This window comes from Cupressus sempervirens, chromosome 5, assembly GCF_028749045.1.
Source record: "Cupressus sempervirens isolate cs-2001-9-10 chromosome 5, ASM2874904v1, whole genome shotgun sequence".
Taxonomy (NCBI): Eukaryota; Viridiplantae; Streptophyta; class Pinopsida; order Cupressales; family Cupressaceae; genus Cupressus; species Cupressus sempervirens.
Genome location: NC_143122.1, coordinates 255471455 through 255493298, shown reverse-complemented (window position 1 = coordinate 255493298; position 21844 = coordinate 255471455). Strand labels below are relative to the sequence as shown.

Sequence of the window (21844 nt, the reverse complement as noted above, 5' to 3'; positions counted from 1 at the left end):
CTCAAATTACCCAAGACTTTCTACCAAAGGATCATAACCTTAACTGCAATATGTAAAGGAAAATGCTACCTATAAGCATTAGGCATTGTCAATAGTATTTAGCCTGGAAATGCAATATACTGTAGATATACATCCCCTAGAAACGAAACAGAAGCTCTTCCTGCTCATTTAGTGATAAATAAGAATTCCAAAGGCATCGCACCATTACAAAGAATGAAGAGAACAGTTTTGAATAAAATATGCATATAGAATCAGCTAGTAGACTCTACAGAGCTCAAAAGCCAATTTCCACGTTATGTTCATCTTTCATATTCACATATCAAGATTCTTCCACTTGGCTGAAAGAAAAAGAGTCAATCTTTACCAAGTTGAAACTTTTGCATTCCCTGAAAGGTAACGAAATTACAAAGACAAAGTCACAAAAATAAATATGAGGATAAAAACATAATACTGAGACATCCACCCATTAAAATATTATGTTGTTGCAAACAACAAAGCAAGGATATCTTAGTCCAATTTTCAGAGCACTGATTGTTGGTGCCACCAGGGATTCGATGTCCATAACAGGAGGAGGAGCAGACAAGCAAAGGTGCAAGCATGAAGCGAACAGTTCAAGTTTATACCTCTTACTAGCCACAAGGACCTCTTGTAAATATTTACGAAACAAAGTTTTACAAAGATCTCGATGTTGTTGTGACACTGATTCCCCAAACATTGAATCTTCTGCAAGTGGATTTTCAATCTGTAACAGAAAACAACTTCTATTAGCAGATAGTGAGCAAAGATAAAAATAATCCACAGGTGCATCAAGTTACAATAGACAGAGCTAATCTAAATAAAAGAATATGGGAATCAATCAATACCTCATTTTCATTGCGAGTGATTTTCATGATTGAGAGTGACTCCAATTCTCCAAAATAGGCTCTCTCTTCAGCTTTATGTATAGAAATGGCAAGAAGTTTATAAAAGCCACTAATAAGAGGATACTGACTTGAAAGCTCAACAAGGAACCGTCCAAAAGGATAAATCCATTTCAAAAACAGGTTAACAAAATCACTGCAACCAATAATGTATCTATGTTTAGGAAAATATCTTGTTTCTTACAGTACTCTTGTTTCACATTTACACATATATTCCTTGTATTAAAATGCAAACAAAACAATTTAATTTGCATCAAAGCCTAGATGATTCTATATTCACAAATATTGGAGTAAGCATGTAATAAATAACAATCTTTGTCTATTCTCTTTACTATAACATTAAAAATAAGGAAGTTGAAAATTTTCTCATGCACCCTATAAGTGACAAACGCATAATCTAATATGAAAATCCATATATATTAGAAGGAACCAGACATACCTATTAAAATATTGTAATGTTTTTTTAATGGTCATTTAGTTAGTTTAGGAAGTTCCCTTTCGTGTCTTCTATTCAACCTTCTTTCATTTAGAAACATTGTCTTTGTAAATCTATTGGAGCAGCCTGTCTCCATTAATTTATACAACACCAATTTACCGTAACATGGTATTGGAGCAGGTCAATTGGGTTCTTCAAGATTTGGTGAATTTTTCAATATAAAAATTCGTCACCACTCGTTTTTTGGCGAATTTTTTAAAACATTTGTGGCCTTTTCTTTTTTGGAGAATTTTTTAATTAAAAATTTGTGCAGTTTTGCTTCTCTCATTTATGAGGGATCGTAGTGGTTTGTTTGAGCTTCGTGAACTTCTTTTATCATTGTGGGAGCCGGCAGTTTTTCTTCTCCAACTCTGAAACTTGGAGGAGGTGGAGATAGAGACCCACTTTATTGTTTGCTGCCCCATCTACAATGAAATCAAAGGGAGGTTCTACTGCTTGTTCAAGAAGCCTAAGTCTCTCCCTTCCTTTAGATATACTGACTAGAGATGCCTCGCACTCAATCTTCAAGAGCCTTTGAGGCTCTAAGACCACTCTCTTCAGCACGTATTCCCCACAAGACAGCACTCCAATCAGCTCATTGCCTCTTCCTCTGTGGTGATCTCTCCAACACATGGTTCCAAGCGGCAACTTGACCCCCCTTTGGACTTCTCAAGTCTATGAGACCTTGCACGACCTACACCCAACGGCAACCCTCTTCCTCTTCTACCAGAGGTCTTCAAAGACGGCCTGAGGTTCCTTCTTGCTCAAGCGCCTATCCTTCGATTCCTGGACTTTTTCTCAGCTACTCAAAGCAACTAGTTAGTTGTGTTTTGTTTTTGGTTAGTTGTTGCTTCTGACTTTTGTTGTTCTATTTTCCTTCCTTGAATGTCGTCTGGTGCTCCTGTTGTGCTCTTTGTATCAGAAGTCCCTTAGGCCCTCTTGAGGGATTTTGTTGGACATTACTAAAATTATCTTTTCATGCTCAGACCCTTGCTCGTCATGGGCCTTAACCTTCGATGTTGGATTTCTTTGTACCGAGAAAGGACAGTCCTCCTCCCATCTGTTGTTGCTTCCTTTTATTTAATTTTTTGGACGTCATTTGGTGCTCCTGCTAGGTTGCTCCTTTTTGCATTGTTGTAACTTTCAGTCCCTTAGAGCCTTGTAGGTCTCTTGTTGGACATTAATATCATTATCTTATCTTATCTTATCTATCTCTCGTTGCATTATTTTTTTCTTTGTACCCACCCATTTTTCTATTTGGCAACCCAACCAAACATTTAACAACTCGCAAAACATCTTTTCAGAATCCTGCAACCTATTTTTTCAATTTTCTTGAGATCTACCTATGTTTAGATTCTGTGATTTTTCGCAGATTTATCTTCTATGTTTGCAACTTTTCTTTTTATGGTTTCAAGCTCATGCATATGAGGGTGTCTCAGCATCATTTCTTAATGCATCTTCATATGGAACATGCATCTGTGTTTTGGGCAACTTTTTTTGTTGCAAGCCTTGGTTTTGCCACGTTTCTAGGCATCACAATCTATACTCCTAAAACCCAAAATTTAAAGGTTTGTGAAACCATGCGAAGAAAATCACAAATCTGGTTTTCGCCTAGGATTTTTGGATGCAGCTCAAGTTTTTGTTCATTCAAAAAAAATGTGGTGTGTTTTTTAATTTTTTCTCTATAAAAAGAAATATTTATGTGTATTATAAAGTGTAATGTCCTCTTCTCCACGCTAGTTATTGATGCCTAGTTAGTCTATCTTTCCATCCAGATAGGCTAATGGCATATGTTTTAGGATGCCGGCCAGTCACAGGAATTTGGGTTTCAGTTGAGGAGATTTAATGGGAAACCCTAAGGTTTTAGTCACTTTATTTTTTTTGGATTGTAATGTAAAGTATTTTATTATTTAAAATCACTTTAGGACAAATTAACTTAAGTGACTAAAAGACGAAATAGTCTTTTATCCCACATTACTCAATTGTTTGTATCTCCCCACACTTCAAGGTGATAAAAGGAAACCTTTTGCATTGGGATTCACACAATGAAGATATGATAAATATTAGCAAATTGCTACAGACGGTTGCTTTAATGTGACTGGCAGTTTTAAGGACGAAACCCCTTAAAATAGTATGGGAAGTTGGACGTAAACCCAGCTACTGTTAGCGAATTGCTTACAGGTTGGCAGAGGTATTGGAAGAATGATAAGTCATTTCAAATCAGGTCTATCCAGATATTAGATATCTCTTCATATGCAAGTAGGAAATCGTAGGAGTCATCAGAGAAGGAGAGCAGACCTACGGCAGATAAGTACTGCAACAGTAAGAATTATCAGTCAGGACTCATGATATCAATTACAGAATGATAGCAGGGAAGTTCGGTTTGGTCAGCTATCATCTTTTCTACATGGTTAGGAAGTAGTGGCTTTGAGTATGGTGGTGGGAGTTGTGGGTGAAGTTGGGTGGTGCAGAAGCGTCTGCTAGAAGTAAGAATTAGCAGGCGGAAGATAATCACAGTACAAGACTCACAGCAGAGGCTCCACATTCCAGTGACACATGCTCCTCATATGGTAGAGTTTTCACATCGTATCACAGGATCCGCTGCGGAACAATAAACTAAACAGGGCAGTTCGGGTTGGAATCAGCATTGCAACACGGGGCAGTCACAGCCCACTCCAAGGTGACAAGCTGAACCTTTGTAACTGCAGCCCGTACAACTGAGCACCCACTACGGCTTTCTTCTGTGGTGAAACCAGGTTAGTATACTGCATTGTCTAGTGTTGGCGATAAATTATGTTGTGAGTGGAAGATTAACTCTATTGTTTCTTCTGCATATTGGTTCAAGACAGTATGTTATCGTTGGGCTTGAATTTCTTATATCAGTGCAATTCTGGAAATAGTATGTGTTGTGTTGACTAACCTTGTTTAAAAACATTCTTTTGGATATTAATCTTGGAAAGAATACTGCCATAGTATTAACACATTCAGTGTTCACTTCGCACACCAACTGTTTGTTAAAATTCCCCAAGTATAAATTTCATTCCTTCAACCAGATTAAGGGTGGGAATATTACATAAAGTCTAGGAATTTTATAATTCTTTCCTTCAAAAATTTTGGGAGGGTTTTATTTTTTTTGTACATATTAAAAATATGTTAGGTTTTTAATAATTTTTTCCCTTTAAAACAATTCTATCAAGTTTTGATTCTTTGTTTTCCTTTAAAAAAGTTGGGAGGGTTTTAATTTTTGTCCATTAAAAAATGGCTGAGTTTTGTGTGATTGTTTGCCTCAAGAAATGTTTTGTAAAAGAGTTTTACCAAGTTTCCTCAAAAACAAAGATTTGTATGTTGATTCATGTCTCGTATCTTGTGCCAACTACTTGCTAATGCTCAAGTGTTTGTAGGTTTTGATCGTTTTTTCTCTTTTAAAATCGTGTTTAGTTTTTTTAATTTTCTCCGCAATAACATTTCTAGGTTTTCTAAAATCATGACTAATGTTGTTGGTCTCAAGCTGTTTTAATTTTCATTGCTAGGAAAAAACATTGGAGTGCTCGGCAAGTGTTTCCACAAAAAATGTAGTTTATTGCATTCTGCTCTAGGTCATTGTGCTCATAGGGAATAATGCCTTTGTTTCCCAACATCAAGTTGGCAATTTTTTATTTATCTTGGTAATTTCCAAAATGATTTATAGAATCAGGGAGGGCCTCAAAAGTAGGCTTATTTGCAGCCTTCTATGCATTTATGACCAAAAGACCTACAGATTGTCTTTTGTAGGGTTGGTAGAACAATGCATAGTTCCCAAACTCTGATGCAATGCAAACTCTGTAAGGCTGACTCGACTTGGGACTCTGCAATGTCCCTTGTTAGGACAGTCTAGAAATCTAGGGTGATTATTCTAGGATCCTCTATTATGGATATGAATTAGCCTGTATATAACCAATTAGATGTGGATAATGGTAGTAATGTTTCAAGAAACACTATGAATGTCTTAGGTTATATGCAATTAATAATCATATTAATACTCTCTGATGGATTTAATAATTGTACTTAAAGTGCTAAAGATATTGACTTACCTATTACTCCAATAGTTGCTCTTGCTTTGAGAAAATTGAACAATGGATACGACCTAGCTTTTGCATCATATACATCCTACCTTTGTGAGTCTCGTTTGTGCACACGACCTACCATATCCATAAATAAAGGCATGGACCTTATTTTTCAAGAAGACTCCAACACTGAAGAATGATACAAAGCAAGAGAACATGACTGAGTCATAAAAGGTGGTAAATCATTGCCAAGAAGGTGGATATTACAAAAACTAATACATAATGTTAGAATATAATAATAAACTTATATAAATAATTAATAAATATCGCTTGCTAAGATAAATAAAAAATGCAGGCATTATAGAATGTTAAAATTTAAGAAGATTAGACATTCTCAGCTATATTTGCCATTGGCGTACCCATAATTATTCCTTCCATTGCGCACGACAAAATTTTGACAAATTCTTTTATTGCGCACAAGAAACATGTGGTGAAGCAGTTGATTCAATTGATCACATTGAAAGAGTACCAATATAAAATGAAACTTTGAAGTCAAAATTCATGAGAAATTTAAAACATCAAAAATTCCTTGTAAATTTTCCAAGGTTGTCTCGAATGAACGCACAGGCCTAAACAGAACCCTAGTCGTACCTTGTCACACTGAACCAAATGAATTGTACCCAACTTCTTAGGTACAAGGAAAAACCCAAAATGAGTTATGAAGTGGCACTACAACTTGGCATTTGTTGTAATAACCGAAGGCGCATAGGTCTTGTTTCCGGCAATGAACCAAGGAAATGAACTAAGTCATGTGATAGATCAATACCATAAATAGGAGTTATGAAGGGCATTATCTCATCCAAAATGACGAGTTATAAAATGATAAATTTTGCATTGCGTAAACCACTCCAAACCCAAGCCTCGGCATATTATGGTTTTCTCTAGTCTCATTTAAAGAGTATAACTGCACTACAATACTCTATTTAGGTATTCCAAAGGGACTAGAAGCCATGTTAAAAGTTCAAACAAAAAAAAAATCTCCAAGCACATTCACTTTCAATTTGTATGATAAAGGATAATGATGAACTGGACCTTAAAACAAAAAGGATGACATCAAAACTTACCGGGATAAAAATTCTTGGACAAATTCCACCTGTTAAAACCAATTTGACATCCTTAGAAGTATGTTGGAAAAACTTGAATCTCCATACACAGATGACATCTTTAAGAAATACAAAGACTCACCAAATTCAGAAATTTCCTCATTTGTAAAGGATCTAATGGCTCAATGAGCTCCCCTTCACCTTCGTTTCCCAATGCATCAGTTGCCAGATCTGAATTAGACTTCAAATATAACCATCAGTGCAATGCGGAAATAATGTTGCACTAACATTAATATTGCGCTTCAAAAAAATTCACTTATGAAATTTCTAAATGAACACAATGAGCCACAAAACAAAGTCAAAAAGCGATTGACAATTTCAATAAAAGGGGAACACTGTTATGCAGATATAAAGAATCGATCCAGTACAACTGACATATTAATGGACCAATCCAATGACCCACAAGCCACTCATATTAAACCTTGAAGAATTTTGCATACTTAATCTATGTATACTCCTGAAGCAACTAGAGATTCTTGCCTTCTCAAATTACAAATTCTTTGAACTGTATTTTTTGCAACCACAGGCAGGAAAAAAATCTCAAAATCAAAATTGCACAAGAGACTTCCTGAGAACCAAAGCCACCTTATGTGAAAATATTTCTGATCAAGACTATTTGCAAGCTGAGGGTCACATTAAACTATTTTCAGAAGACAAAACACTTACAATTGTGATACTACTGATAATTTCCACCCAATGAAAGGCCACAAGAGATAAGAAATCCAGATTGCCAAACATATGGAATCTTTATAGTGATGCACAATAATATTATTTTACATTAACAATGACATAATTAAATAGGTGATGATCAAACTATGAAACATGTGACCAAATTATTGTTATAATTTACAGGATTAAGATAGAATTGTCCTTGAAATTGATTGATATTCGTTAAATGTAGTTCTCATTCAGCCAATTAAATTAAAAAGCAACCAAGATAACATATACCAAGATCCTGTTAGTACAATCTCCCCTTCTCTAAGTAAATCTGATGCATATTACATCAAAAATTAAAAGAGTTGCGTCAACGAAGAATTATGTTATAGAATATTTTGTCCCATACAATCTTCGAAAAGATAGGACTTAAGTCTCTCAAATATTGTCAACTTATTTTCATCTACATAAAACATTTTATATGTACTGCTCTTCTATATGTGTTGATTAAAAGAAAATATAAGCATGATAAGAATGTTAGACAAAATCCACAATGATGTAACCTTAAAAGCCTCAAAATCCTGAAATGATACCATCCTATTGAAGCCATCATTTTCAACACTCCAATGTATTGCAAATTATGTCAGGTCTGAAAAAACCACATTCAAAAGCCTCAGGAGGCCACACCTCCTCACAATATCTCAGCCCATCAAGCTTCACAATTTATAAAACTTCAAAGTTCTCAAAATTCTGATCAAATATTTAAGCAGCATCTATAAGATTTAATAAGGTACCATTTTATGCTGTGTCACAAAGTTCAAGTTCGAGTTTGGCAACAATAATATTTGGATGAAGTTTGATGAGAGGAAAAAAATCTCCTTATATAAACTGATACTTATAACATAAATAAATCCATAAAAACAAAACAATATTATGTTCAATTTTAAAAATGTAAAAATATTATAATATAATATGTTTAGAAATTTAATTTAAGCATTTATTAATACATAGATAATAAATATATTAATTTTATATGCACATATATTATGGTTGAAAATCTGATTAAATATTTTTAGAATATTAAATTTTTATGTATTGAGTAATAGTAAAAACAAAATAAATAAACACAAACATTTTTTTAAAAACAATTTTATGTTCAATTTTAAAACTGTAAAATAATTATAATCTAATATGTTTAAAATTTTAATTTAGATATTATTAATACATGGATAATAAATATATTAACCTTAAATATAAATATATTAAGATAGATAATCTGATTAAATAGTTTTAAAATATAAATTTTAATATATTGACTAAAAACAAAATAAATAAACACAAAACTTTAAAATATAAAGCTGTAAGTTTTATTTGTTAAAAACTTAAAAAAGAATAGAATAAATACAAACCAGACCGAATGTAAGTTATATTTGAAAATGGAATATGAATAAAATATTAAAATCAAATCAAAACTGAAAGATAATAAGTTTAATGTGAGAAGCCAGGTTCAACTCTTTTCCAATCCACGTGTACAGTATCTGCAGCATTCTCCTCTCTACGACTCTACAGTCTGCGTGCCATTGAGTAAAATAAATTCATCATATAACTCCACACACTGCTACAGCTGTCCGTGAAACATGAACGACGCCACTTCTCCTGGCAAAATATTCTCAGTCAACAAAGAATTGTTATGATTATATTCAAGCATTTGAGTAGTTTGTTCTACTTCATTAGCAGGTAGATGCAAAAGACCCATTTAATCGCCCATGCCCTCGGCCAGGACACCCCCAAGAAACATTCTTTCAAAATATGTTTTATTAAAACCTTTAACCATACAAATATTGGGCAACTTGCAACAATTTTATATTCATGTTTTAAAGTTCACTGAATTTTGAACTTCATGGCTGAGATTTGGTGAACTATGTGGCTTAAATTTTATGTATACAGTATCTGTGCCCATTCCTACATCAAAGAATAGAAATGAAGGTTACCTAAAGCAAGATAACCCTCAAAATAGCATCATTATTTATGGAGCATTGGTCACCAACCTTAAACTAATAGGTGAGAATGTCAGGAACGGTATTACATCAGGTAAGACTCCCTGTATTAAATCGGGTAAGACTCCCTATGCCTCCAAGTGAATATTGGCAAAAAGATCCCATACAGAAAATAGAGAGCCATAAAGAGATATCTAACAGCTTATTAAAGTCCAAATGATCCTAGGGATATATTATGCCTGAAAATATATATATATATAAACAGAATAGTTCTAGGAGTAAAGGGAACAGATGAGAAACAGCTGATTGAGCATAAAAATATTTCGTTCAGAATCCAGATGCAACCTATAGCATGAACAATGACACTTGGCAAGAGCATAGCACAAGGATACTGAGGCCAAACCTCCCAAACAGTTAAAAGGAGTAAACCAAATAGCAGTGAAGGAACTAGATATCAACAGACCCAATGATACAAACAGCAATAGCAAGAACAGGAGAAGTAAAGAGCAATAACAACTAGATCATGTAATGAAAAACAGATCTCAAAAAGAAAATGTGAGAAACAGGAGAGATATGAGAAGAGTGTCCACTGAAGTCTGAAACAATCATACCAACAGCTTCAAAGCATTGAACAACGGGAACAAGGACAGAGACAGCAAGGCTACAGGCTGACATATGATAACAATGTCCAAGGCAATCAAGGAACTAGGTATCAACAGACCCATTGATACAAACAGCAATAGCAAAAACAGGAGAAAAAAGGAACAACAACGTGATTATATAATGAAAAACAGGTTTCAAAAAGCAAATGTGAGAAATGAGTGAGGTACAAGAAGAGTATCCACTGAAACAATCATACCACCAGCGTCAAATCATTGAATGAAAAGAGCAAGGACACGGGCAGCAAGATTAAAGACTAACATATGTCAACAAAGTCCAAGGCAATACAGTTTTATACACTATGCCAACCTTCTCTAAATGAAAAACATCGAGGGTCAACCAAACTCCCAAAACATATGAAGAGCAACTCATTCCACAAAAACCACATAACTAGGAACTCAAATTATGAAGGACCATTAAGCTGAAAAAAGAAATCCAACCACAGGAGACAATCAATATTTCAGAAATAGAGAAAGATAACAACATTGGGGGATATTGCAGATATGGACCCTAAAGTTCATAGCAATGGAAAAGTATGCAGAGGATGACCACATCACTAAAGCAAAAGCGCTTTCAAGCATCTTCTTGATTGAGATGTCAGATGAGTTACCCCAAACAAATCTCAACAACTCAAAAGTCAAACTTGGTCACAAAAGGATTGATGTGCTAGCCTTCAAGAAGACAATGAATGTTGTAAACCTTTCAAATGACACAAGCATGTGGGAAAGCAAGTACACCCGCTTATGTTCAACGGAAAAAGTAGCCGTCCATGCAAACAAACACTAACAAAACCAAAGTGTTGATCTTCTTTTTTATATGAAATGAGAAGACGCAAAACACTTTCCTTTTCAAAAACAATGCTTTAGAGATAGTGAATTGAGTACAAATACCTCGGAATTGATTTTCACAACAAACTCAATTGGAAAATGTGCATACCAAAAAAACTCAAGGATGCTAAAAGCTTTATATTCCTTACAAAATAAATGTGAGAATGCAGAGTTGTGGGATTAGAAACCCAAGAGTGTGCTTTTTGGTTTGTGCACATATCAGTGATCCTTTATGGATGCAAGATTTGGGGCAGCAGCATGTTGATCAGAAATGGAGGGAAGTAGAAAGAAAACAAAAACATCTTATCATCAACAGTCTCATAATTAACACTGTCGTCCCTTATGAGATCTTTTTGGTAGAAACAGGTATCTTCCCTTTAGAATTTTTGTCCATGGTTCGGTTGTTAAGCTACTTAAAAGAAACTCAAGGTATGGGAAAACACTGTTGCGCTTTGTTGATTACGGATGAAAAACATGATAGAAGAAAAAAACATGTGGATAAAGTAAAACAACAAATGGATGAAAAAATGGAATGTTAGCATACAAAAATGTCAAAAAAACAATGAGGAAATAAAAAAGCTTGCGAGGGAGAAATCCAAGTGTCATTTGGTTGAAACAAAACGGGCATAAAAAATCATACCACTATCAAAGAATTTAACCCCATTGGTGATCATGAGGAAAAAGCATGCATAGGAGCAAATATTACAAGGAGAGCAAAACTACTTAAAGCTCAACTGAGGACTAGTGCTCACCAATTAAGGTGCAAAACAGGCAGATAATTGATACCTAAGGAAGAATGGGAAAGAAGAGTATGCCTACTCTGCAACAGAGGATAGGTGGAGACAAAGCGACATTTCATCATGGAATGTCCAGCATAGAATGACATTTGTTCCAGCTATGTAAATGTTTTATAATGGACAACTTAAGTACATTATTCAATGAAACACAGCTAGACATAACATCAAACCTACTTATCAAAATTCATTGTAGAAGAGCAGATTAAAAGAAGTTGCAAAGTGCTTAACATCTTGGCACCTGGTTCTAGGGTGTGTGCTAATTACGGGGTCCCATAGGCTGCTTTGGCCTTGCAGACGTTATTAAATCTTTCACCCATTCATTCATCCTAAGTTTAAACTTCAACTTAAGAAGAGTGCTAGAAAAGAACGATGACCTTGAGCATATTGAATTTAACGCAAGCATCAGGATAAATGGATTAATACCTTGTTCCCTGGCTGCATTACCCAATTCATGGACTTGTGACCTTTTCACTCTATATTTCAAATTAAGCTCTACCATTGCCTTCATGATAGATTTTAGTAAACAATCAAAAATAGATGCCTGCAATTCTGCATCTTTTATCTTCCCATAGCTAGTTTCAGAAGGTTCAGAGAAAGGGATATTCTCCTCGTCAATGTCATTAATTCCATGCCCCTTTCTAGCAGTGCGGAACAACATTAACAGTTGGGACCAAAGCTCCACATAATGCTTCCACAGTGGTGCCCCCAACTCTCTTCCGTCATCTTGTCCCATTGCTCTTTCTAGAGATGACCATACTGCAGTACAGAAACATCAGGTAAACATTTAGACATCAAAAATGTTATCTTCAACATTGTATGTAATAGCAGAGCCAAAAACAAAACACGATACAAAAATAAAATTTGATCCATTATATCATTCTTGCATTCCCTGCAACTTCTAGATTTGATTGTGACATATAAAAACACTTCATCATAAAAATATTAATATGAGCAAGAAACAATTTATTTAAGGGAAAAAATTTAGAGCATTTTACAATGTAATGAACATGCTTCAATTACTTAAGATTAACAATATTCAAAAGGAAAAATTATTCTTGATGTAAAAGAAGATCCTTTATCTGTCATGGTGACTTCAGTCTTTTTAAACAATTTTTGCATTCTCGACTTGCCAAGCCATTGGATAATATGTTTTGTCCATTCTCAGTGGATTTTGTGATGTCCCCATCCTTTGCATTACATCAATCTAGCAGTAAGCATGTGTGATCAAGGTGTGGCAGATATTGAACATTTTCAAGTAGTTAGCAAGTAGAATCATAAATAGCAGTTAGTAGTTTAAGGAGTAGTTCTTGTTGTTGGAACCAGTGGCATTATGAGGGACAAAACTTATGCAATAATCCTATCAAGGAAAATCATCATATTTATAAGACTTAACAATTTTCCCTCTAGCAACTTATCAAATGAAGGATAATAAGATAGATTTTTTATTAATCAAGCAAGGCACTATTGAGAAATCTATACTCGAACCAAACACTCAAGCATACTCAAAGTATGATTCAGGTCTTGAGATAAAATGACATTATACAAGACAATCTTTATAAATAACAATATGATCAATATTAAGATCTTTTCAGCAACATTCCCAAGACAAATATGGTATCGACAATATAAGGAAGTACAATGCAGATTTGAAGTATTACAATGACCAAGCTGTGCAATCAGAAAAACATAATAATGATGCCATCTCCAAAGTTGCAGAAGTGAAAAGTCTCCTTAAAATGATATAATATCAGATATTCATGTTACCATATAGCAAGGGGAGGAATTGGTGAACAATTAATCATTGTATCAAATCAACCAGCCAAACACCATTATCACTGCCAAAGAGAGAATTATAATCAGTGACTAACTAGTCATTGATTAGCTATCCAAGTACAACAAAGAATTTTATATTAAAGGTGTGACAGAGAGTTTCTGCTCCTCCATTCTTACCATATGGTGTTAAAGTGGCATCAATAATCATTCCAAATCATCATCAAATATATTTTCTTATTTCTACTCTACATACATTTGTGGGTCACTCCAGTTCAGCAGCAGCCTTTTGTTTGAACACATGAATACCAGTTTTACAAATCAGGAACAGTGCCATATAGAATTGCTATTATCATCAGACATATCAGACAAGCATTCAGATAAGGTCTTATAGGACTGCTATTATAATCAGGCATATTGGGCAAGAATTCATACAGATCAAAAGGTCTAACGAGACCAAAACAAATCATCTCTGCATATTGTTAAAGACGTATCACAGAATTTAATAGTGATCTACTAACTAGTAATATATCACCACTTCACAAGATCAGGTAAATGGCCAGGTTGATCAAGGAAATCATTATTAAATAGTGTATCATCATTCCATCACCATTTCATAACATTATCTGGCAAGCAAAAGATCATTTCCATACTTTGTACAGCCATACCTGAAACAGCAAGAAAACACAACACTAAGTTGATAAGATTAATATATTACGGATCAAGATATAGAATCATGGAAAAAGATAACCATGGTATATACATCAATCTACTGTATCGATACAATACTTCAATATTGTATGATTCAAGACTCATAGAGATGGCATAATTCAAACCCACCTTGTAAATCCAAGTATTAGTACACATCATTAGTTAAGACAACTGATGGAGTATAAAGATTATCATCATGACACAAGTGGTGTCAACAATATAATTCTTCTAAAGTATACCAATTTGTTTCATAAGTTGGATTTTAAATAGAAAGAAGTCTCTTGCAATCAAAATCTACGAAAATAGTCCCAAAACCTTAAGAGATTAATAACGCATTCATAAAAAATGATGGAAACTAATATAGCAATGTTGTAATGTCCCCATTTTTTCCAGCATTGGAATTTCAGGGATTAGCCTATTATTGTGATTCTCGTACACTAATTATTGTGGATAGAGGGTCTTTTGAGGTAGTGGCTTGGCTTGGGAGGGTCTTGTCTTCTCCACAATTCAGTAAGCTACAGGTTGGTCTTCGTTTGGCACATATTTTACTTCATTTGGGCTTAGATTTGTGTACTTACTATTTGTGGTAAGTTGGGTGTTGATTGAGATGGACCCTTTCTATTTTTCGAAAGTGCATTTGGTCACATGGAGAATAATAGGTATGACTCCTATTTCAAACAGCATATTTAACTGATGAGTATTATGAGTTATTATATTATTATTAAATCATTAAATGGCTTATTATAAAGTTATAATTTAGCTTTATAATTTCACTTAAGTTGAGGGTTGAGTCATCATTGGAAGGGGCCATTTATTATATGCCTAAGCCAAGCATTAAATATTTAAAATGATGTTGTGTTGGAAAGTTTCAAGAGCTGAGTTCATTTGGGAAACTTTCCAAGTTTCTGAAATTGAGTTCTTTTGGAAATTTTTATCAACAAAGCATTATAAATATGAGCTCATTTTATTGGAAAAAGCACAACTCAATATTTATTTGCTTTTATTGCCATTGTGGCTTTTTTGAGTTCTAATTTTTTGTGCACTTGCTGAAGTATAAGGGTTTTGATGCTGAGAAGTGGTTTGTAATTCACGGCTAAGGCATTGTGAATTAGTTTCTGAGAATTATTTTAAATCACTGCTTAAGTATAGTGATTTAATTATATTTTGGGATATTGATTGAATCTTCTCTATTGTATTCTCTATGGCTGAGAAGTGATCTACTAGCTGAAGAATTTAGTGATTGGGAGCAATAATCATTTTCATCTGTTTGGCACTTAATCTATGGATTAGATTTGTGAATTTGTTACAGCCTTTGACTGTTGTTCCAGTGATAAGGCCATTAAACCCCTTCAGCTTGAAGCAATCTATTCTATGACATTCACACAAAAGCATTTGATGTGTGATATGTTGAAGATTTTGCCTCCCCTATAGGCGTTACTACTGTTTTTTTATTACCATCTGCTGGGAGATCACATTCTGCAAATCTGGGCAGCGTTTGGCATCATTGGAGCCCCGCTTTTGAAACCTAGAGACCTGTGATCATATTAGGAAGACCTGTGAGTACTTTTGAGTACCTGTGCTGCAATTTAAAAGGCCCACGATCAGACATTTGGAGCCTGCAATCAAGATAACAGGCTGCGTTTAGGACTGGATACCCTGCGTATGTGAGAAGGTTGCAGTTCAAATAGCAGAGTAATTCTGCTCATTTAGAGTGCATTTCAAGAGCTATTGAAAGCCATGTTGGGTTGGAGTTAGTGCGAATGCAATTACCTACAGCAGACCAACATCAAAAATTGAATGCTAATCAGGTTTCCTTTGATAATTAATTTGTTTCATGTTATGTTGTTGATTACAATAATACAGTTGTATTTATTAGAGAATTATTTGTTGGCACTGCTTGCATTTCCTTAACATCATTAGTTGTTTAGAGCATATGATCCAAAACACAAAAAACACAAATACATTTCAAAACATCATAGATAATTATAGCATGAGTTGTGCGCCAAGTAAAGGAAAATCGATGTTTAATTGAGCTGTCTCTGATTAGTAAAGGAAAATCGAATTTTTATCGAGCTGTCTCCTATTGAGGGTTATCACAAACGTTGTCAATGATTAGGCTTTTTAAGGAAGGAAATAGTAGTATTATACCATTAATATTATAAGGTGTGCAGAGCAAGGATTTCTTCATCCAAAAAACAGTTCTTTAATTTCAAGAGTAGAAATTTAGAGCAAATCCTCACTTATCAAGAATGTTCCAAATATTGTCGTCGATAGAAATTGTGTATCAGCCGACAAGACCCTTTGGGAAAGTTTTTGTATCAGCCGACGGGTCCCTTCGGGAAAGTTCTTGTTATGTAGCCGACGGGTAAATAGTTTGTAGCGAACATAATGTATCTGGCCGACGGATACCTCCGGGAAGGTTCCTCGGAAAGTATTTATAACCCCTTCGGAAAGCATTGTAATCATCTTATCACCAAAGCATAATGTACTGTTTGGCATATGCGAATAATAATAAAAAGAGTTCTGCTGTTCGTGTTAGTGTTCATTGTCTGTGCGCGTTTCTTAATTAATCTATGCGGTAAACATTTGGCGCCGTTGCCCGATGGACCTGGTACGCAGGCAAGCGGATATGAATTAAATGCCGAATCAGTTGAACAAAGATAAGAATAAGCTGAAGGAAAAAGATGACATACGTGTTGCGCAGGAAAATTTAATTCTGGCTCAACAGACAGAGCGCCGAAGGAGATTCCAAAAGATTGCCAACGAAAACAGGAGTGCGGAAGGATTGTTGAAGGAGACTCGACAACGGCTTGATTTGGTGGAAGAAGCGATGGAGGAGTTTTTGAACCTGCATACGCCACGGGAAGAGAATCCTAATGGAAGGAGATCGACTCTCACGACTCGGAGTGACGAGGGAGCACGAGCGTGGAGTGACCTCTTCGTCCGAGATATACTTCCAGAACGAACAGCTTTGGTTGACGAACCCTCTTCTTCACCAAACAGCGCGGAAGTCGAAAACAGCGCGGAAGCAGAAAACAGCACGAGTGTTGAAAACAGCGCGGGTGTGCAAAATTGGGCAGGTGTTCAGAACAGCATGAGTGTTGGAAACAGCGCTGGTGTGCAAAACAGAGCAGGTGTTCAAAACAGTGCGAGAGTACAAAACAGCACAGGTACACAACAAAACCCCCAACATATAGTGATAATGGCAGGTCCGAAGGAAAAATTGCCTAAATTTGATGGTGATGAAGCAGTTGATCCCATTTGACATTGTAAAACATGTGAAACGATCTGGAGGGCAAATGGCATACAAACGAATGGATTCGACAATTTCCCGCTACCTTACGAGGTGTTGCGATTGATTGGTTTACTAATGCTGATCCACAAAAATTAAACAGTTGGGATAACATTAAGGAGTTCATCGCAGAATTTCAACTTTTGCGTGATGATAATGAAATTGTAGCGGAGATATTCAATACCAAGCAAAAGAAGAATGAAACAGTACGGGTCTTCGCCAGGGGATTGAAGGACTTAATCAGTAAAATGGAGAATAAGCCGGCAGATGGACTCCAAAAGAGATGGTTCATTGAAGGCCTTCACCTGAAGCTGCGGAAAAAGATGAAGATTCGTGCTACCATCAACATACAATGAAGCGTACAATCGAGCAATGAACCTCAAAAGTGACCAAAAGACAAAGAAGAAGAAGAAAAACAGCTCGTCCGATTCAGATTACGATGCATCTTCAGGAGAAGATAGAAGCAATGACGAGGGAAGCAACAAGAAGGTTCGTGCCCTCTAGAAGGACATGATTCGGATGACGAAGGAATTCAAAAAATGAACAAGGAGACTAAGGGAAATGAACAAGGAGACTAAGGGCAATGACCTATGGTGCCCGGAGTGCAAGAAAGAAGGCCATACGAAAGGATCCTGCCCGAAAGATCAATTTTGTGAGATTTGCCAGATTCTAGGACACTCAGTAAAGGAATGTCCTTTCAACCTAAAATCAAGAACACCACAGCAAGTGTTCCTCACGCAGGAGGCATCCCTGTCAGGAGGGAACGGGAACACGAGTACGGAAGGAGCCACATCGGGTGGATACAGAAACAACCGGCGCGGTCATAACAACAGCAGCAATAACAACAATGGCGGCAACAACAATAATGGCGGCGGAAGGAGTCGAATTCAGTACGATGCGAATGGTCGGCCAATTGTTCAATGCCGCGCATGCAATCTATGGGGTCACTTCGCCCGAGAGTGCACAACGACGAACACACCGAAGTTGCTATGCCGATGGTGTGGACCTGGCGATCATGACGATGCTAAGTGCCCGAAGTCCAGAGTCAACTTGATTACTGTCGGGATGGATGAGGAAGAAGTTCTGGCAATCACTCGGAAGCAGGCGAAGCTATACCCTGACCCAGCGGAAGAAAAGAAGAGACTGGAGGAAGCACGGGCCGAGATCCAGAAAGCAACACAGGCAGAAACGGCACACCTGAAGGACCCGCCAAGTACCTCCGTCCGGAACTGTGCAGAACAGAACATTGTACGGCAAATATTGCAAGCTGAGATACCCGTCAAGATAAATGATTTGTTGCTCACTATGCCTCAACTCCATACGGCCCTCACAAATATAGTCTCGAGTGCTAAGCAACCCGTAGAGCAAGACAAGGAGAAACGGGGGGGTACAAGTGCAGAAGACCCGATGCTGTTAGCTCTTTCATCTAGACGCTATCCGGCGGTTGTTGAAATGGGCATTCTCGGGACTGTGCTAACGGACACGATCGTGGATGGAGGATCCGGTGTCAATGTGCTACCAGAGGATACTTGGAAAAAGTTGGGATAGCCGACATTATGGCCACCTACCTTCCAACTGTTAACAGTCGATCAACACGGAATCAAGCCATTGGGAATACTCACAGCGCAACCAGTGACAATTGGAACACAACCATTCCTGTTGGACTTCATTGTGATTCCTCTCAGGCAGAAGGGGTACGATGCTATTCTGGGTCGGGGGTAGCTGATACAAGCAAAAGCAAAGCACGATTGGAAGAAAAATACTTTATCACTCGAAAGCAAAGGCCGGAAGTATGTCATCAATCTGCACACTCAGATGGTCGGGAAGAAGCCCTATCGTCAGATTCTGAAGGAGAAGAGGATGAAAAGGGGCAAAGTATGGAACCAGATCAAGAGGGAGTTCTACGACTGGAAGGAGAGGATGATCTGGATTCAGTAAATGGTCTTTACCATTGGCAGATAGAGGATTATGAATTGTTTCCAACCTGCAACGTACTGACAATAGAAGAACACAATACTAATGAATTTCCAAAGGAGTTCACTGAAATGAAGGAAGGGGATGCGTCACTCGATGTGACCATGGCACATAAGTTCACTAAAGGGGAACCCATCAAATACAATGAAGTCGCGTTGCAGACCATGAATTTGGGAGACGAAGCGGAACCACGGAACATACTGGTGGGAGACAATTGGGACCCAGTACTAAAGACAGCAGCATTCAAGATATTTTTAGAGTATAAGGATGTCTTTGCATGGACGTACAAGGACCTGAAGGGCGTACCACTGGAATTGTGTGTGCACCGCATTCAATTGATTGAAGGAGCAATACCCGTACGAAAGAGGCCCTACAAAATGAACAAAAATTATGCGGCCCGGGTTACGAAGGAAATCATTCGGATGCTAGAGGCCAGCATTATTTTCAAGGTGCAGACCAGTGAATGGGTATCCCCGATAGTGATCTCACCGAAGGAGGACTCCATTCAAATCCGAATATGTGTTGATTTCCCATGCCTGAATGCAGTCACCATCAAGGATCCATTCACGGACAGCATCCTAGAGGAGGTAGCGGGACACGAGATCTACTCATTTATGGATGGTTTTTCCGGCTACAATCAGATTTCAATTGCAGAGGAGGATAAACTGAAGACGACATTTGTCGTAGAAGATGGGGTCTATGCCTCTAATCGGATGTCGTTCGGTCTGTGCAATGCGCCTGCGACATTTCTGACAAGATGTCCGTCGGAAACTTCGAGGCATTTTTGGATGATTGGTCAGTGTTCAATGCGGAGAACAAACATCTGGCAGCATTAGGCGAGTGTATGGAAAGGTGTCGCCGTGCGCGTTTGGCCCTGAACCCGAACAAGTGCAAATTTATGGTCCCACATGGATGGTTGCTCGGACACAGTCTGTAAGGAGGGACTGAAGATAGATCCGAACAAAGTGCGGGTCATATTGGAGATGCAGCCGTCCACCAATGTGACAGAGGTAAAATCTTTCCTTGGGCATATAGGGTATTACAGGCGTTTCATCAAAAATTTTGCCAAGATAGCATATCCGTTGGATAGGTTAACTTGCAAGACAGAATCGTTCCTATGGGACAAGGAACAGGATGAAGCATTTGAAGGACTCAAGGTACGACTGGCTACAGCACCTATTTTGGCATACCCGGATTGGAATAAGGAGTTTCATGTGCATGTGGATGCATCGAACTATGAGATCGGAGCAACCCTCGCGCAGACAGGAAGCCACGGGTTGGATCATCCAATCTACTTCGCCAGTCGGTTGCTATCAAAAGCTGAACAAAATTATAGTACAACCGAACGAGAAGCATTGGGGATGGTCTATGCTGTGTAGAAATTCCGACACTACTTGCTGGCTACTCCATTTGTGTTCTATGTCGATCATCAGGCCCTATTGTATATGATCAACAAACTAGTCATTCAAGGAAGAATCAACCGATGGTTACTCCTGTTGCAAGAGTTTACCTTCAAGATCATTGTACGGCCAAGAAAGAAAAATGTAAGCGCGGATCATTTGTCACGTATCAGAACAAGAGAACCGGCAGACAGTGTAAATGATGACTTTCCTAACGCACAGTCATTTCAGATTGCTGCACTACCAGAGTGGTATACAAGCATCGGCGAATACTTGTCAACAGGACAATTTCCAAATACCATGCCACCGAATGAAAAACGGAAGTTGGTGATACGGAGCGGAACATTTCAGCTGATTAATGGATTGTTGTATAAAATGGGACCCGATCAAATCCTGAGGCGTTGTGTCCTGAAGGAAGAAATTCCACGGGTACTGAAGGAAGCGCATGAAGGATCGGCAATAGGACACATGGGGCCAGACACAACTGCACGAAAAATACTTCTAGCAGGATTATGGTGGCCAACAGTATACAATGACGCCAAGGAATGGGTTGTTGCATGCGATACATGTCAGCGAGCTGGAAAACCTTTGAAGAGAGATTTCATGCCTCTGAATCCTTCTCATGCTTAGGAGCTCTTTGAACGGTGGGGTTTGGACTTCATAGGACCGCTGAAGACAAGCAGAACCAGAAGGTGCCGTTACATTGTTGTCGCGACGGAATATTTGACTAAATGGGTGGAGGCGCGTGCACTATCGGACAACTCAGCGATAAGTACAGCAAAGTTTATTTATGAACAAATAATTACCAGGTATGGCATTCCGTTACAATTAACAAGTGATAGAGGCGGACATTTTGTAAATCATGTGATCCAACTGCTTACCACGGAGTTCAAAATTTATCATTCGCTATCAAGTCCGTAATACCCAAGGGCAAACGGACAGGCCAAAGCTACCAACAAAATCCTGTTATCAATTATATACAAATCCTGCGCAATCGAAGGGGAGGATTGGGAGGAGAAATTACTTTCTGCTCTGTGGACTTACCGCACGGCATATAAAGTTACAACAGGACACACGCTGTTTCAACTGATGTTCGGACAGGAGGCCGTAGTACCAGCGGAATTTATGATACCAAGCTTGCGGATAGCACTAGAAAACAAG

At 37.3% G+C, this 21844-nt stretch overlaps 1 protein-coding gene across 1 annotated transcript in view; it reads right to left on the bottom strand.

The window, feature by feature from the left end:
- Window positions 1-359: 359 nt before the first annotated feature.
- LOC149555501 (uncharacterized) overlaps window positions 360-21844 on the bottom strand; it is a 128343-nt gene continuing 106858 nt past the window's right edge. Inside the window, exons 11-15 of the mRNA XM_089829572.1 lie at window positions 11960-12292; window positions 6684-6772; window positions 6563-6591; window positions 864-1056; window positions 360-742 (exon numbers count right to left, since the gene is read on the bottom strand). Coding sequence (XP_089685698.1) covers window positions 467-742; window positions 864-1056; window positions 6563-6591; window positions 6684-6772; window positions 11960-12292 — 920 coding nt within the window. The 3' untranslated portion in view covers window positions 360-466. The remainder of the gene's footprint in view (window positions 743-863; window positions 1057-6562; window positions 6592-6683; window positions 6773-11959; window positions 12293-21844) is intronic.